This window comes from Centruroides vittatus, unplaced genomic scaffold (assembly GCF_030686945.1).
Source record: "Centruroides vittatus isolate TY-2023 unplaced genomic scaffold, ASM3068694v2 contig_918, whole genome shotgun sequence".
NCBI lineage: Eukaryota > Metazoa > Arthropoda > Arachnida > Scorpiones > Buthidae > Centruroides > Centruroides vittatus.
The window spans coordinates 1,772,822-1,792,478 of record NW_027122605.1 but is presented as its reverse complement, the minus strand read 5'-3'; the positions used below and the strand labels follow the sequence as shown (position 1 = coordinate 1,792,478).

General features: G+C 28.7%; 2 protein-coding genes across 2 annotated transcripts in view; both read right to left on the bottom strand.

The window, feature by feature from the left end:
- The window catches only part of LOC136984439 (heat shock protein 60A-like), a 181,905-nt gene that overhangs the window by 14,578 nt on the left and 147,670 nt on the right, over positions 1-19,657 (bottom strand). The gene's annotated exons all lie outside the window — the stretch shown is intronic.
- kdn (knockdown) overlaps positions 1-19,657 on the bottom strand; it is a 46,141-nt gene that overhangs the window by 2,187 nt on the left and 24,297 nt on the right. The window contains exons 8-9 of the mRNA XM_067281383.1: positions 10,792-10,893; positions 3,433-3,642 (exon numbers count right to left, since the gene is read on the bottom strand). Coding sequence (XP_067137484.1) covers positions 3,433-3,642; positions 10,792-10,893 — 312 coding nt within the window. The remainder of the gene's footprint in view (positions 1-3,432; positions 3,643-10,791; positions 10,894-19,657) is intronic.

The following is a 19,657-nucleotide window of genomic DNA, read 5'->3' as shown; positions in this document are numbered from 1 at the left end:
TTTATCATTATCTTTGAAAATTAGAGTTTAGAATTTTCAGATATAGCCCTTATATTTACATTTTTGAGCATTGAATGTTTTTATTTTGGTATGATGATATAATAAACTGTTTACATATACTTATAAATACCAATAATTCTAATAAAAATTTATATTTAAATTTATTAATGTTTGTAATATTTTTGTTAAGTAACACTATAGATTTTTAAGGTTTTAAATACATATAAAATTAAACTTTGTAAATTGTGCAATTACTAATATGATATTAAATTACTAATTTGACTTCTATTCATGTAAAAATTTTCTTAAAAATTCATTTAAAAATAGAAGTTAAAAAAACAAAAAGAAAATTACTGCCATAATGACATCAAAAGGTTTATTTATTACAAAATAGTATTTATAATTATTTAATAGATTAAATCATAAAAAATTATTTAATCTATTAAAAACTTGAAAAAGAATGTAAAAGATGCATAGAAAATCTGTCATTCCTTAAGGTTAACAGTTAAAAATCGCTGTTAACAATTTAACACGAAAATTTATCAACCAAAAAATTTCTTTAAAAAAAGAAAACTGTTCATAAAAATAATTCATCTGATAATTTAGATAGTAATATATGAAATTAAATGAAATTATTATAATGATTTTTTAATTAATATTGAGCAGTTGAAATTTATAACATCTCAATTTTAAAATAAACCAAGAATTTTCATAAATAAATACATCATTTGTTCCTGCTAGTATTTCCATAAATTTTACTTTCCTGGCTCTTACAGATTGTAACATAGATTAGTATGGTTATTAGTCAAATTTTGACTCACCATCCTTTTGCATTTTTTGATGTTTTGACACCCAAGTAAAAACCTTGCATGCATGTTCATCAAGATCTATTTTGCCTCATATCTCAGGACTATATGAACTCAAGATTTTAACTTGGCAGGATTATTTCAATATATAGAGCATTGATGCTATTTTGGTGATTAAAAGTTGAGGGGTGGGGAGACAGAGAATCATGTGTCATATCTTGAGGGGGGTTGGACTCAATGAAACTTTTACCCGTTATTGGCATTTACAATATTTTTAAAAACTCACATTGACCCTCAAAATTAACTTTCTTGCTGTTTTGTAACAGTTAATAATATAAAAATTATTTTTAAATAAAATCTTATTAATAGATGGATGGTACAACACACAACTGAGCTGATATGTCATGTTTGTTAAACTTAAATATTTGTTTTTAATAGAAATTTTTATTGTAACTCAACAAAATTATGCCTTTAAAGTTTGTTGTTATTTAAATTTTATATTGTAACATAATTCAAAATTATCAGACTACTGGTCACCTTAATCTCCTAATTGAGTGCCAGGAAAGTCAAGCAAGAGCTTGACTTTCCTGCACCCTTGCCAGCTTTTATTGTAAAAGAATGCCTTTAAAAACATTAAGTAGCAATTAATCCAGTTTTAGCTTAAGTACTGTACATCAATTGCAGTATACTATGGACATATAAGTTTCTTTTTTCTATCAAAATAGATGCATCTCTTCTAAATTCTGATTTTGCCCCACATCAATTGACTTTATAGTCCAACTTTCTGTAAGAGTTGGCAGTACTATTTCTATACTTGCATACTTCTATAATAAAGCTATAGCATAAATAAAGTTTGTAGCATTCATTTCAAAACAAACTGAATCTTATGTGATATTTTATATAAATATAATCATGGCTAAAATTGTCAAGTAAGAATCATCATACCATTCTTCATATTTCATGAGTTTATATGTATACTAGCAGATGAGCCTGATGTTGCTTGGGCAAAAAGTAAAAGTATGATAGCAAAGATTAAGGTTATTAGATTATAGCCAATCTTACCCATTTTCATGAGTGCAAGAATTAGGCTCCCCCTCTTCTGAGAGTAATTAGAGAATTTTTAGATGGGTCTAAAACTATGTTCAATTTTCCCATAAAAATGCAAAAACCTGCATCTAAAATAATACAGTAAAAGCCAAGTTTTTCAGAGTAATCCTTAACCCTCTCCCTCTCCCCTGTGGGGATTTCCAAAAATTCTTTCTTAGTGTACATTCTCATCATGACATACCTGAACTGTGTACCAAATTTCAACTCCTAACCATTTAGGCTCTGCACTTATTATCAACAACTCATCTCAATTATGTATATAGATTTCCTGCAAAAACACAATAATCCACATTTAAAATAATACAGTAGAAGCAGGGTTCTTCAGGGTAAGCCTTAATCCTCTCCCCCTCCCCACAGGGAACATTTCAAAAAATTTCTTCTTAGTGTACATTCTCATGATGTACCCTAACTGTGCACCAAATTTAAACTCCTAATCATTTGGGCTCTGTGCTTATTATTAGTATCAACCCATCTTGATTATATTATAAGATAGTCATTAAAACAACTGTTTGGTATAATGTATCTATTGGACTAAATTAATTTTGTTTCAATTTATTATATTTACATCACATTTGACTACTACTGTTACATAGTTATGTTTAGAATTAGTTAAAACAAATTAACCTTCCATAAATAATGGAGGTTGATTTGTTTTAACTATAAATAAAATGCTTCCATGTTAATTATACTGTATATTATTAGCTTATGTATCTGGTGGTGCTTGGGTTATCTTACAAAAATATTGAACAGACTCAAAAACTACATGGTAATTGGTGACTACATACATTTAATAAGTGCTTCTGTTGTAGTGTCATGAATTTCATTGTTTTTCTTTTATCTTCTCTTAATAAAATAAATTTTGTTTTATTTACATATCTTTGTACAGACTTATTCCATTATTTTTTCAGACATATTTGTAGATTAAAAAATTTCTCTTAAATGATGAAAAAAGTAATTCTTAGTAATCAGCAACAAAACAATTTAAAAAGTGATATATTTCAAGAGACAATAATTATACTTTAAAGAAACATTGAAAATAGATAAAAAAATTCTTATTAATTTTAATATTTCCTAAGTAAATATTTTTAAAAAATAATCACACATTAGGTTCTACATTGGAAAATTGTTGATTTACATCACAGTTGATTTTAGTCAGTTGCATGTTATTACTAGATTACATGTTCTTAATAATTAGTTTTATTAATTTACTATTTCCAAAATGAAAATAATTGAACATGATGTTAAATATATTATGCAATTTTTGGTAGTGAGGTGGTCTGTAGGCAGTGATATCACAGATTTGTTTGTTAAAATGAACTTTGATGCAAGAAATTTGTGGACCTTCAGAAAATTTTCTATAAAATATTATGAAACAGGCTTGTAGGAAAGTACTTCAATAAATAAAATTGTTCAAAAAAGTTGAGAGAAAAGAAGAGAAAATTCAATGAAATTGCCAATTTGTTTATTAGATTTTTATGAGTACAATAAGATTGTCATTAATAATCATATTTATACTTACTTGTAATAAAACACCACTGTGGGCATCAACATTTGGCCATGGATTTTTCACTTTACCCAATTCTAAAAGTATTGGTGGAACCACTTTGTAAATGCTTGCAACAAGTTTAAATAATGGATCATCAGGCAAATGCTTCAATGCAAATTCTCTCTGAGCAGTGTATCTTGGATCTGTCTTACGAAGTACTGCATGTCCATAACCAGGCACTACCTAAAATAAATATTTTAAAACTTTGAATTATTTAAAATTATTATTAATAGGGGCATGTTCCAGACGACAAGTGTGCTGGTGACTTTTGCAGAGCGTCTGGATAGAGTTTGTAATGGATAAACTGTGCTATAACGAAATGTGTCCAGTTATGATGAGTTCACTAAAAACTTTTTCATTTGCGGAATTAATTAAGACATTATTATTAATCGCGGGAATCGAAGCAAATCCCGGTCCTTTTCCTCGTTCCCCTCCTCAAACTAGCCAGTCAATTATGCAAAAGAGGGGGCGAGGAAGACCCTGCAAGGAAAATTCCAACGTTGTTGAGGAGGATAATCAACTAGTGGAATTGTTGGGAGAAGAATATTTACTAGACGAAGTGGAGAAAGAAACCCTTTGAACCTCAAGGAATCCAATTATTAAAGACTTTTTCAGGCCGGCAGCTGAATCAGATCTACAAAGTGGTGACGAGTCCAGGTATACTCTAAAATCTATTTATGAATTGATCCAGGATAAGTTCTCTCTCTTAAACTTAGAAATCCAAATGATAAAATCTGAAATTAACAAGATGAAAGAAGACAACCTTAAAGCTAAAGCAGAAATGAAGATAATCTGTCAAATGGTACATGCATTGGAAACAAGGTCCAACTTTACCACTAGCGTTAAAGGTATAGTTGAATTTGAATTTGATAGAATGTTAAACGAAACTACTAAAAAGAATATAATTATTTTCAATTACCCAATCCAATCTTCGGACATCTTAGACGAAGTTAAATTATTTATCAAAGACGACTTAGGACTTAATAATGTAGAAATAGAGGGCTTAGAACACCAAAAAAATAACAAAAATAAACTAATAATAAAGGTCATGTTGGAAACCGTTAAAGCCAGAAATTTAGTGCTTAAGAAATTTTGGTTGTTACAACCGAATATTGTTGATGAAATGAAGAAAAAAATAATAACAATAACAGACTTATATTTAAGGTCCAGAGTCAGAAGAAAACAGATATTGTCTAAGATTAAGTTAGAAAAAGCTAGCAATAATAAAATTTTAGTTAGAGATGATTATTTTATAAAAGATAATATAATGCATACTTATGATATCAACTCCAAAGAGATAATACAATTGAACCATTTTTTAGGACTAGTCAAAAAATAAATTTAGAATTGTTAGATGGAAAAAATAATTCTAGATTCCTATGAGTTGGAACAAGAAATGGGTAACATTAATAACAACTTTGGAGCAGATTTGGTTGTATTGAGAGGTGAAGAGAGAGATAAGGGTTGGGAAAGAACAAATAATGATACCAAAAATTTATTAGTTTCCTTTTGGAATGCTGTTGATCAAGAAGAGTCTAGGAGAAATATTTAGCCATTATATATCTGATCATTTGATATTTACAGTTATAGCATTAAACCAAAATATTAAAACATCTTGGAATAATGCTTATCTGGGAATAATCTTATTTTATATTTCTCCATCTACAGAGAGGAAGATCATCTTCCAGGAGGCCCAAAATCTTATAGAAAAATGGTCCAACATAGTGTGTTTATGGCTGATCGGTGGTGATTTTAAAGCACGTATAGGTGAGGAAATAGATACTGTTTTCTGTTTTCCCTCAGTTGTTTGATAATATAATAAATAAGAGAACATGTAAAGATAAATTGTTAAACTTGGAAGGTAAAGCTCTTTTGGAGTTTGTTCAAAGTAATCAACTATTGGTGTTAAATGGTAGAATAAGGGGTGATGTCCCTGCTGAGTATACCTTTGTTTCTCCTAATGGTAAATCTATTACCGATTATGTTATTTGTTCGGACCTCATGTTAGATTATTGTAAGTCTCTTACAGTACCGGACGTCGACATTTCGGACCATTTTCCCGTACAGCTGGTCTTGGATATTTGCAAAGGATGTAGCGAGATATTCAGGGCAAATGACCAACTTAACAAGACAAATCTTAGTAATAGACCTTCATATAACAAACAGAAATTCTTAAAAGATTTAGGTACTATAATTAATCTCTTACTAACTCAGGAGGAAGAAAGCATGCCAAATATTAATTAAAAAATTTTATACTTAAATTATATGAATATAGATTTAAAAAAAAAGTATTAGTTCCTATAAGAGAGTATACAAAAATGTATGGTATGACAATAAATGCCGTGAACGTAAGATTAAAAAACAAAAGAGTTTAAAGTCATTTAGAAAATCTAACTCAGCAGAATCTCTAAAGAAATACTTCAACAATAAAAAAATTTATAACAACCTAATCAAAGCTAAAAAGAAGAGTTATTATTCCGACATCAATAAAAAGCTAATTGAATCTAGAGACTCAGTGGTCTTCTGGTCAATAGTTAACAAATTCCGTAATCCGAAGTCAGGATATAAGGTACAAAGAAAAGTAGACAATGATAATTGGACTAACTTTTTTTGTGACTTCTCAGAAAGCTACTTAGAAAAATGCAGATTATCACAAACAGTATCCAAGACAAGTCAAACAAGAAGTCAGGAAGAGATATTTAAAGTAGAAGAAATCTAAGATGTCATTACCAAACTAAGAGATAAATCATCACCTGGATCTGATATGATACCTAATTACTTAATAAAATTATTTCCTCTTGAGTTATCCATTTACTTGACCAGACAATTCAATGAGTTTTACAAGCAAAGTTTAATACCGAAAAAATGGAATGAAATCATCTTTGCAATGATACACAAACAAGGCAATAGAGAAGAGCCTTCCAATTATCGACCAATAGCTCTACCGTCTGGATTCTGTAAAATATTTACCGCAATTTTAGTTGACAGGCTTAATACATGGACTGCTTACAGTAACTACAGAAATCCTACACAATATGCCTTTGTTGAAAACGGTGGTACTGAAACAGCACTTTTTGTTTTAACATCTTTAACTCAAATACAATTGCTCAGGAAAAGACGAAAAGTCTTTGCTTTGTTTTTAGATCTCAAAAAAGCCTATGATTCTATCAGTATATTCGACCTACAACTAAAACTGAAAAAGCATAATGCATGTGACTTCCTGATAAAAATGGTTGATCTTTTATTTGGAAGATATGTTATAATGATTAAACAGGATAATATTCTATGGCCACCTTTTACAACTTATAGAGGTCTGTTACAGGGAGATCCATTGTCACCTTATTTATTCAATTTTTATATATTTGATTTAAACAGTTGTTTCAAGAGGGAAGAAGACGGATTTCTAATTGACGACCAAATTATTCATTCCATTACTTATGCAGATGACATAGTATTACTTGCACCGACAGCTGCTGCACTCCGCAGAAAAATTCAACAAGTAACTGCATACTTCGATGAACTAAAACTGACAATAAATCCTAAAAAATCAGAAATATTGATATTCAGAAACGGCAATAAATTACCAAAAACACATGTCCTTTCATATTAATGGAGTTGAAGTGAAGATATCTAAAGAAGTAAAATTCCTGGGAATAGTATTTACTTCTACCTTATCTTTTGATAAACAATATAAAAAGTCAGTTGCCAAAGCCTATAATTTAATAAATAATCTTATCGTGGTTTTTCGTAAAGCCAAAATGAAGAACCTTCAAATACATTTCCAACTCTTTAATGTAATAATTATAAATTTGTTGGGATATGCTTCTCCAATTTGGACTTTAAAGAAATTTACAACTTTGAAAAAATTCAAAATAGATTTATCCGTAGAATTTTCCACCTAGATTATAATATCCCTGGAAGTGCTCTTAGACTGGAGTTAAGTAGATTCAAACTAAATACCATATTAATAAAAAGATACATTAAGTTTCTAATAAAAATTATAAATGCAGAGAATCTAACTACAAAATTGTTATATCTACTACATCAAAAATCAAAGGAAACAATTCTAAATAGAAATTGGATATTACAAATATCAAAAATATTCAATACGTATGGATTCTCTATGAGTTTATTTATAGAACATAAGTACATAGCTGATCAACAGAGTAAATTATTAATTCAAAGAGTTATGGAAAATTCCACCGTTCAAGATATTGACAATATACAGAAACGGAAAAATCCTAACTGGTATAAAACAATTTTAAATTACCCATCTAATAATAATTATATGCTAACTAATCTTGCTTTCAATGTCAAAAAACTTTTTATACAACTTAGATTGAATAAAAATAGAATAACTATTAATAATAGATTTATAGAATTTTCTCAAACTTTATGCTTCAAATGTGATAAACCATTATCTAAATTCCATATTTTCTGTCAATGTTGTAAAGCAAAAGAAATTATCCAAAATTCAGAATTAAGTATATTAACCAGTTGTTCTAATGAAAGTGACCTATATATGTTCTTTGATAGAGCAAATAATAATACATATTTAAGTTATGTAACTATGTGAAGAATTATTTTAAAATTGTAATTATTTTTTAAGGTTTGAGACATAATAGATTGAATTATGTGTAAATTAATACTTAAAAATACAATCTACTAGAATTAGTAACCCAATAATAAATATTAAAAGGTGTAAAACACATTGCTCTATTGTAATTTAAGAACAAGGGTTAAAGATTTGTATAATTCTATAAACTACTTGTATACAATAAGTTGTAATAGTGTTGCTTAAACTTACTTAAGTGGACAAATATGATATTTTATCAAACCTCGTCCCATGTAACAGGCGAAAGCCTTCTATGTTAATAAAGTTTGATTGATTGGTTAATAGTATAGTTTCAAAAATTTGATATTAATATATAAATAATAAAGTTTATAGAATTCTGTACTATATCATTACAGTTTTCAGTCATTTTTTAAATAATCACCATCCAATTTTTATATATCATCAAAAGAAAAAAAAATTCTTTAATTTAAGTTCATCAGTGCTTTTCAACTTTTTTATTTCACAGCACACTTGAACCTATAATTAGTTACTTAAATTAATCATTTTCAATTATATAAGAAAAGCAATTAATATTATGTCTGGATTTAAAAGTGGCATGATAATTGCTTTTAGAAACCTGCTCAATGTCCTGCTATTTCTAAGTTAAAATAATTTGAACTAAATATGGATAATTATAAATATATTTTTGATTTAAAAAAATTATTTTAAATGAAATAAATCAGAGTTATGCACATATAATTTTGACTATGAATATATATTTTTTTACTACATAATGAATAATTTATTTTTTATAACAATGAAAAACTTGTATAACCAATTTAAAGAAGTTTTAATTTTGACATGTACACTTATTATTCTTTGGGCTTCTTTTGAAAATAATTTATTTAATAACCTTCAAAAATTTTTGCAGTACATCTACAATTCTCTAGTGGCACATTGGTTGAAAATCACTGAAGTAAATTATAATGCCATTATAAATTACTATATAAAATAATTTTTTAGTAATAAATGTTTGAGTAATAGTCTAACAACTGCAATTAGAAACCTAACTGTAGATTATACAAATATTCTAAAACATCTTTTTGTTGTTATAAATAATCATTTATCCTTTTGATAATAAAAATGAATAAATTTCAAAAAATTATCAATGAAATATAAAGTGGCATTTATAAGGTAACAAAGTATTAGATTCAAACATTTGCTAAAGAATTTCTCAAAAAATTTCATGTACATATTTATCATTATAAATCTATATTGCCTTCATATTTTTAACAGAATCTTGAAAAAAGTTATTTTGATAATTGGACTAACTTTTTTCATGACTTCTCAAAAAGCTACTTAGAAAAATACAGATTATCACAAACAGTATCCATTGCCAGCACAGAGGTTTGTTCAAGTTAATTAATGCAGAAGAGATTTATTTATTTTTAGATAGTCAATCCTTTAACTACTGTAATACAGTAATGAGGTCACAGCTAATTAAAAACTATAATTTCTAATAAATTCTTCAATTTATAAGCAGAAACAATTAAATTAGATAAAATAATTATATTTTGTTTATTATATTTGAGTGTAAGGAATACAGAAATATATAAAATATTGTAAACTATATGATAAAGCTATTTGTTCGGAAGTTTACTTTTTCCTATACAGTAACAATGTGGTTATATTTAAAGGACAATCACACCACAGGTCATAGATTGACACACTGATATCTTTTGTATGTCAAAATGTATATTTCAGAGAAAAAGAGAAATAGAATAAAATATCAGTGTGTCAACCTGTGGTGTGATAGTTATTGTATATAAAGAAAAAGTATTGTAAACATTCTTATATTCTTAAAAGTAACATCCATCTGTAAAACACTAATAAAATTATTTTTTACTAAAATTTAAGAGTAAGATGAATTTTTTTTACTTTACATATAGCGTGTAAAGTAAGAAAAAATTATAAAATAAAAAATTTGCAGTCTTGTAACCATAAAACAAAATTTGCTATTTTTATTTTATAAACAATTATCTTTCTGTGAGAAAAAGCATAAAAAGTGTGTTGAAAAAATAAATTGAAATAATAATTTCTCCTCAACTGATGTTTAGATTACCAAATTTAAATATGATTGCATTTTATTTTAGATACATTTTTTGAAGTTAGATACTTTCTTTGTTCAGAAGCTTACTTTAAACTTTTTACTTCAAGTTTTGTTTCAATAAAATCAAGTTTTAATTTCATCAGATAAAAAGTATATCAAGCATGTGATGCTTTGAGTTTTGAAAGGGATACAATGCCAAAGAAATAGTAAAAAAAACTTTGTAATGTGTATGGGGAAGATGCTTCTAAGCTATGAACAAATCAAATGTAGTTTAAAAAGTTCCATTCAGAAAATTTTGAACTAAAAGATACAAAACAACATATGGACATTCAAAAACTGTATGTAGAAAGATTGCAAGAAGAAATTGTTAAAAAAATCAATGAACAACAAACAATATAAATATAACCAAGCACAAAAGATAAAGTGAAAAAAGTAATGAATACAAGTTTAATGCAAGAGCAAGAGACAACTTGGGCACACAACAAATTATATTTATGCTTAGAGCACATGTTTTCACTGTGTGCAATAAGTGTTCAGAAACATTCAGCTTTTAAAGTTTAATGATTTACAAAAATATTTATTATGAAATTTTATGTTGTGTTTTCAATGCCAAGAGAATAAATAGTTTAGATAATCTAAAATGTTACACAAAAATTTTACACTGTACCTGGCCAGACTTCAAAGTCTTCCAGACAAATTCTTTTAACTTTTCTTCAGAAACATCTGTTCCAAGTTCCTTTTGAAGTTTTGTTAACCAAACTAATACTTCCTAATAAAAATAGAAAATAAAATTTATATTTATTCATATATTTATATAAAATTTATTTTAAAATGTAAAAAGTGATAATTTAATGTGAAAATAGTCACAACAGAAAATTTATATTTATCTACATATACAATTAATATTATATAAAGTTCTAATAATTATAGCTATATTACATACTAATAATTTTATTATCTTGCTTTATAAAACTCTCATTTACAAAAATAATTTACACATCCAGATAGAATGGTTTGGTTACTGCAAAACTTGGCTATACAAATTTGTCTCAGACAGGCATGTAAATGATTAAAGTTTTGGTCTACATACATGCCAGGTAATGCTACCCAAATGCCTTAAAATTGCTATTCCAGTATTCTTTAGAAATGCTCACTATGTTCAGAATTTTCACTGTACCTGTTGTTTGCAGGTCTTTAAACACCAAGCATGTCTGTATGATGAAGTCAGAAACATTATGCAAAACTGATGAAATTTGAGAAATGCTGAATCATTAGGCTGTTTTGATAGCTGTTTCATCAAACTGACCATCTACTATAGACTGTTTTGACCTGACTACAACAAAGTGTTGGGGTAGTGGATATGTAAGGACAAGCACAGCTGGTAGGTTCTGGATACTTCAGACAGATCATAAGGAGAGATGATCATCTGATCATGAAACAAGCATAAATAGGTATAATGTCATCTTTGTTCATCATCCAGAGATAGGAGAAAGCCTCATTTCAGAACTCTGTCTCTTCTTGTATCATTAAAAAATAACTAGCAGAAAAATTTTCACACACAGCTACTTCTATCCATCCTGCCATTACCATCCCATCATCAGTTTGCAGTGGTACTATGACAGAGAAGCATGGACTGGCTATATTGTCCTTAGTAACAAATCCAGTTCTGTTTAAAAACAGATGACTACTTAGAGAGTGTTAGAGTATGGAGGGCTAATGCTGGGTTCTTTAATCTCATGTTCATTGTTGGGCAATACACTGCCCCACTGCTAGTGTATTGGTCTGGGGAGCCATCTCTAGAAAGGACATTGCCAGCACAGAGGTGTGTTTATGAAATCCTGTTACCTTGAGGTAACTTGAAGGTACTTGTGGGCATATTATAAAATGGACATTTTTAATCCTAAGATAATGCTTGGCCACACTCAGCTATGAATTCCCAGGAATGTTTCTATCATGTTGCCACTCTTCCTTAGTCTTCCTGGTCTCAAGATTTGTCACCCATTGAGCATTTGTAAGACCAGATGGGATTCCAGCTTCAGCCATTTATGAGTCTAATGGATCTGAGGCAGCATTTCTGATATCTGTGGAAAATCTATTTCAGAATAACATATGGTCCTGTTTGCATCCAGGCAAAAAGAGTTATAAGATAACTAAAGATTCTTTAAACTGTATTGTTGTTCCACAGTAAATTATTCCTTTGCTTTGATATTTTAATCTCATTATTAGTGTAAATGTAACGACAATGGTAAACATTCATTTGATTCCACCACTTCCTTCTCGAAGCATAACTTTTTTGTCAATGAGTGTACTTTCAAATTAAAGTATCTCATATATTTATCATATTTAAATGATAGAATAAAGTGATGATTTTAAATATCAATATATTAAAAATGACTATTTTACATGTATTTTATAAAAATATTTTCTCCTTCTATAATAAAAGTATTAAATATATAATAATCTATTTATTTTAATTACAGTAGGAAATGCCTATGACAACAGATTGATTTTTTTAATTTTGAAATGTTTTCTTATTTTTTTTCTTATTGAAAAAATGACTAAGATAAAATATTCTACTCTGTTTATTCTGTAAGCTGCTGATGGCCTAAATCAAGGTCAAAAACATTTATAATTAAATATTTTTGGTAACATGAACTTTAACAGTTTGCTTGTTTTGTTGTTATTTTTATAATAATGCCAAGTTTTGTGTAATTTCCAATAATTTAAAATAGTTATTAAGGAAAAAAAATTTCAAATATCTTATGCATAGAACATTTTAAATGATAAAGAACTGGAGACATTACAAACAGATTTAGAAAATTTGCAGATCCATTTTTTCAATATATCTCTAGTTAAATAATAACTTATATATAATTATACTATTATTATTAATATATATTTTAAAAGAAAATGTCATCATTTTAAGTTCAAAATTTGAATTACTGTAATCATAAAATTTTCTTCACATAAAGATTAAAATAATAAATTCTTTGAATTTTTTTTTTATAGAAAATATAATGGATTAATAGTCTGCTGTTTTAAATAGTACTTAGCTACTAACTGAGAATGCTGCTGATATTTTCATTATTTTTAAATTAAGTTTTCAAACTCAATGAATAATAATGTGAAAAATCAATCATAAATACAAATATTAGTATAAATCTATATCTATAAATGAGAATGTTTGTTTGTTCTCTATACACTCCTAGGCCATTTGACCAATTGATATAAAAATTAGTAGTTACATTAACATACTTCTAACTTAGATAATGTTATCACACTCTGAAATATCTATTGAATTTCTGTAAATCAATTAATTTCTATCCACATTCAATTTGCTGATTTACACACAATGCCATCTATTGACAAAAATTTAACAAAATAAACTAAATATAATTCATATAAAAGAAAATATATTTAAGAAAAAGCAAATATTATGATATATTCACTTAGTTACTGTGACAATGATATAGTGTAAAGTAGATGCACTATATTATTATTATTTTGATGAGTAGCACATAGCACTCACCTGCATAGGGTCAAAATTGTTACACTGGTAGTTGGGCATGGGGTTGCACATTGCGAATGGGCTGGCCACGTGAAGTTTTTTGGGTTTTCTTTACATTAGTAATACCTATATAGGGGCATTTTCCATCAAACTCCTGGGAAGAATCCCCCCTGGCCCATATGTTGCATTACCATAATGAAATAACCAAACTAACTGTAGTAATTATTTTTAATAAACTTTCTATTTACAAAGACATACTTTCCATGTAGTTTAAGAACATTATCAGAATGTTCATAAAGTGGATTTTACCACATACATTTTAGAAACTTATAATTAATAATGTTGAATGTAATAATTACTACAAGGCATACTTTATAAATATGGGCGTAACAGCTAGTAATGTACTATTTGTCTATTATCTATTTGAAATATATTTCATGCTGAATCATAGTTATTAGTTTTAAAGTGCTTTTAGTTAAAAAAAAAAGGACAAGGGGTATTCATAATGGGAAACATTTCTTGCTTTCAGAAGAGCTGTGTACCACAAAAGCTCTGAATCAAACACTCATTCTGATGAAACTATTTGCAATCCTTACTTCATCTTTCTTCAACTATTTTATTAATCGGCATTGTCTTTTTCAAGAATTCTTTCTGCCATATTTTAAAATGACAAAACATCTCTGTTCTCTCTGTTAGCAAATTTTAGTAGTCAGTGAATGCTACACCAAGAAATCTTTCCATTAAACTATTGGCTTTTTCCATAAAACCTGTAACAACAAAAATGAGATCGAGAAATGCAATGCTTTTGTGACTTAAGAAATCCACAAAAGCCAGAACACTGACTTCTGATTATCCATACAAATTAGTACAAGTGTGTGAATGGAAAACTTGGAAAACATAATAAAAATAGCCCTCTAGATTATAACTCAAACTATTCAGAGAGTTTAAATGAATTACAGTATACTGTATATTCAGCTCAACTCCATTATAATGGAATGCAAATGTAAGTCACAAGTTTCACAAGTTGAAATGTTTATTTAGTTAATAAACATAAAATATAGATTTCTTCTATTTTACAAAATATCTTGTAGAAATTTAAGTTTTACATTTTTATATATAATTATTGTATTTTAGTTTTAGGACTAGTAGGATATTCTTTTCAAATCAAATCTGATGTTCACAGCACCAACTTTGCCTATTGCAAAATAACATTCTAGGGCTATTGACTCGTCTTACTTCTGTTCCTTAGATCTGACAACTGAGGGAGGAAAGAAAAGCTTTTCTTTCCTCCCTCAACTAAAGTTGCTTATGATACTTTGTCATCAAATCCTCAACATAAACCTAATAACCAGTGCATGTCTAATTAATTTTCTACAGCAAATGTTTTCGGACTCCACTCTGGGTCCATTCTCAAGCCTAAATTCTGTTCCATTCGGTGTTTGACAAATCGAATACTCCCAATCGCATGCCATTCGAAAATTCAAAATTGTTCCATTAGCTTCTGTATAACCTTTACCCGAAAAAACGCTTTCCCATGTTCACTTTATACATCTTAAAAAACTTTAAAAAACTTAAACAGCTCAAACCCTTCAATAAAAAGACCGTCAGCATCTTTCCTTTCCTTTACTCCGTCTACTCTTTTTGCAGTAGGGCCTGCCAAGCTAGCGATAACTTCACCTCGTCCTTTGCATTTATCGGCTGGGATGATTGGAAGGCCTTATAAATTTCCATTTGCTCAATGTCCTTCTGGTGCTCTTTCCATCTTACTTAGAGTGGTGGAAGTAAGTTGGAAAGAGCACCAGAAGGACATTGTAGATGGGAGAGCTACCACCCCATTGACAGTTTATGCATCCGATCCGGAAATCATCCTGGACTTCAAGGCCGCAAAACTACTGGCTACCACTAAGCATGCTGATCAAATTTGATGGTTAGAGCAAATGGAAATTTATAAGGCCTTCCAATCATCCCAGCCGATAAATGCAAAGGACGAGGTGAAGTTATCGCTAGCTTGGCAGGCCCTACTGCAAAAAGAGTAGACGGAGTAAAGGAAAGGAAAGATGCTGACGGTCTTTTTATTGAAGGGTTTGAGCTGTTTAAGTTTTTTAAAGTTTTTTAAGATGTATAAAGTGAACATGGGAAAGCGTTTTTTCGGGTAAAGGTTATACAGAAGCTAATGGAACAATTTTGAATTTTCGAATGGCATGCGATTGGGAGTATTCGATTTGTCAAACACCGAATGGAACAGAATTTAGGCTTGAGAATGGACCCAGAGTGGAGTCCGAAAACGTTTGCTGTAGAAAATTAATTAGACATGCACTGGTTATTAGGTTTATGTTGAGGATTTGTTTACAATCCGGTGTCTTTAGGAGTTTATTGATACTTTGTCATTTTACAGTAATTCTAATATTTTGATGATGCATGGATAATCTGGAGTTCAGTATATAACAAGACATACTATAGATCATGAATTCCCCCTCCTATAGATTTCAATAGATGAGAGAATAACTTTACTATCATAATGCTCTGTAATATTTTTAACATAAAAAGTCTCCTAGCAAACTGCTCTTAATTGATCAAATTATTGTTTTTGAACTGTTTATTTCTTTCAAATTCTTATTGTTTGGCTACTTGCTTCACATTTACAGACTTTTATTGGATTTGGATTAAGTTTGATGATTTCATGAATACTAAGTTTAATTATTTCTGCAGAGAATTTTGTTCAGTTATATTATTTTGTTAATTGCATCTAACCCTAAAAATAAAATAAGCCAATAAAATTGTTTTCTATATCACGAAATTAATTAACACAAAAAACTAATAGTAGTTTATTGCTAAAAATAATATATTTATATTTATAAGTAAAAATGCAAAATGCATAAATCATTCATCACTTAATTAATAATAATAAAAAAAATAAGAAAAGATGCTTTTAGTGTAAGATTAATATTTAGTTTTTTATAAATTATATTGAAAATAGTAAAAAAAAGCAGTATGTATTCTTGTAAGTTTCATTATTATATTTACAAAAATAAATATATGATTGATGATTTCTTGAAATTTTATATGTTTGTGAATATAATGAAGCTACATTAAAAAAAAAATTGTTATAAGTTTAAAAATTCCAAAATTATGCTTTTGCCACATTAAATTTATTTGAAAACTTTATTGAATAAAAATAAAAGCATTAAGATCTCAATAACTAAAGTCAATAAATTATAATTTTAAATAGTTAAATAATTAGTTTAGTTAACAGGACTAAAATATTTTACATTGGTAATACTATTTTCTAGTCTTAAATATTGCATTTAAGTTCAATCAACCATTCTCGTTAGGCAAAAAAATCATTAATCTTTCTTACATATAATTTTTTTTTAAGTTTTTTATGTCATCTTACAGAAATTTTCAGTTTTATTTTAATTTTCAAAAATAATTCCAATTAAATGAATTACAAAAACTATTATAGTGAATACTTCTTTAAAAAATTATTATGATTTTGTTTAAATGAATAATATGTTAAAATGTTATTGTTTTTCAGTGATAAGATAAAATTAATAAAAGTGAATATTTCAGACATTTCTATTATGAATTAAATTGCTCATTTATCAGAATTTTCTAATTACCCGAATTACATTTTTCTTATAAAGATAAATAAGTTTCAATAATCTTCAATAATTTTTAATTATTATAACTGTCTATCACCTTTGCATTTTCATGTATGTTAATGTAATTTATTGAACTATTCAGATTGTTTATTTTCTAAATATTTTGAAGGTTTTCATTTATTTAGATAATATAATTTCTGAATGATGGATGTTCTCCTGCTTTAATATATAATGTTCATGTTGTGTAGAAAACATACACAGATATTCCTTGATTAACGTAGTTAATTAATCCCTCAATGCTACAGCATATATATCAAAATCATGTTAATCAAATACAGAGGTACCTCAGTACTTGACTGAACAATCACAACCCACTAGAACAAATTTTCAGTTAATAACAAATATTTTTATTTTAATAACCAAAAATAGCAACTTGACCAACACCTTATTTGCTGAGAAAAACATATCTATGTTAAGTAAAGATAGCTGTTAGTCACATTAATTAAAATTTCTGCTGCATATAAAAAAAAATTGTCACAATTAATTCCACTTGGGTTTTCAATCTTCCCATTAAAATTAACTGATCTGTAAATATGTTGTTGTTTAAGTATTAAAGTAACCATAAACCAAATATAAAGTAAAAATTCATTTCCATATTTAAGAAATTCATATACATCAAATTATTGCTTGCAATTTGTCTGGAAAAAAGTTTGAAACCATGATCAAAAAAGCACCACAAAAGCAAAACACAGTGGGGAAAACAAATTTAATATTTAATTTGTTTACCATTAACCTGAATAAAATCAATCAATTATGTAGTAAGAGTTGTTGTAATTTCATTCTGAGCAGTCACAATTGCTTTTTTGAGATCATAAAAATCATTAAATTGTTTTCCATTGACATAAACCACACTTACTAAATCACTCCAAAGGTTTTCTATTGGGTTTAAATCCAGGATACATGGTGGCCACGGCAAACCATTGATATCTTTGTCAGACAACCATATTGTGAAAATTCGAACCCGCCGGAACTGAAATCTAGCAATAAAATCGTTTTATTATATGTTTCCCACGGAAGCAAAACTGAATCATGAGGAACTAAATCCAAATTCTGCTGGTTGGTGAAGAAAAGTAACGTGATCAAAGAGATAAAAGGGGGAACAGAGAGGGAAAGGGGGCCGGTTACACAGTGTCCGTCCAAGCCTAACAAGTCCCGTTACGCAGCGTTCGTCCCGAAGGAAGCCAACGCCAGAAATGAAGTATGAGCAGAGGATACTCTTGAGAATTTTTGCGAGGACCCATTTACTCGGACGATGAGGTATGATTTCCCCAATTCGTGTGAACTCTCTCTCTCTCCGGTTACCCGAACTTTAGGGAAGCGATGGATATCCTCCATTATTGTAGATGCAAGGTTTAATTATTAATAAATTGTTTTTGTTTATTCTATCAATGTCATTTATTCACGTATCGCCGTCGCTCTATCGTCGGACCCATCCTCTTCCTCCACTTGCATAATGCGTAACAGACCCGAACTGCCATCTTGACCGTGGGCAGGTCTCACCGACCTGTTAGCCGAAAAAAGGAGGTACAACTCTGTCCACCTCCCGGTGATCCCACAATATCATTGTTGAGGCAGCATTATCCTGCTGGAAAATAAAATGTTCATCCACTGCTTCAAGGTAAAATGAAAGCAATAACTAATTTTAACTAATGAGTGAAAGCTGCCTACACCATTATGAATCCTCCACCTTGTACCCGACATGATAAAAGACAAAGTTAGTAATGTCCATCATACCAATAGAATTGCGCACCATCAGGTTCATCCAGGTTAAATTTCTCATCAGTAAAAGCTGTATGATTCCATAAATCTGAATGGCCAACATAATGCATTGTAAAGTTCAGCCACCTTTCCATATGGGAGGTTGTCAATTTTGGCTGTGCATGTATTTTAATGTATGCATGATTTGCAGACTTTTGCAGAACATATCTCATTGTTCTTGATGTTACAGGTAGCTGTAGAAAGCTATAATATGACTAGATGACATACCATGGATGTAGCTACTCTCAATATTGTCCTACCATCTCTGGCAGAAAGTTTTTTGGCATGCCACAATGTTTAGCTTTGCCATAATTGTCAGGGTCCTTTAAGTAATTGTGAACTACCATCTTTGTCTTCCTAGTAGGCCTGTAATGACACATTCAAATTTTCCAGTCTCTGAATGCACATATCTTGTCTTTTTCTTTTTTTCATTTGTTAATGTTTTACCAGATCCGATTTTTACTGAAGGTTGAAAACACAACATGGATATATACAAATTAGGTTATAATGTCTATTATATTTTAGAATGTTGTAAAATATAAATTTTTGATCCTGGTCTCAAACCTTTTCCAGAAAAATTGCAAGCAATAATTTCTTGTATTTGA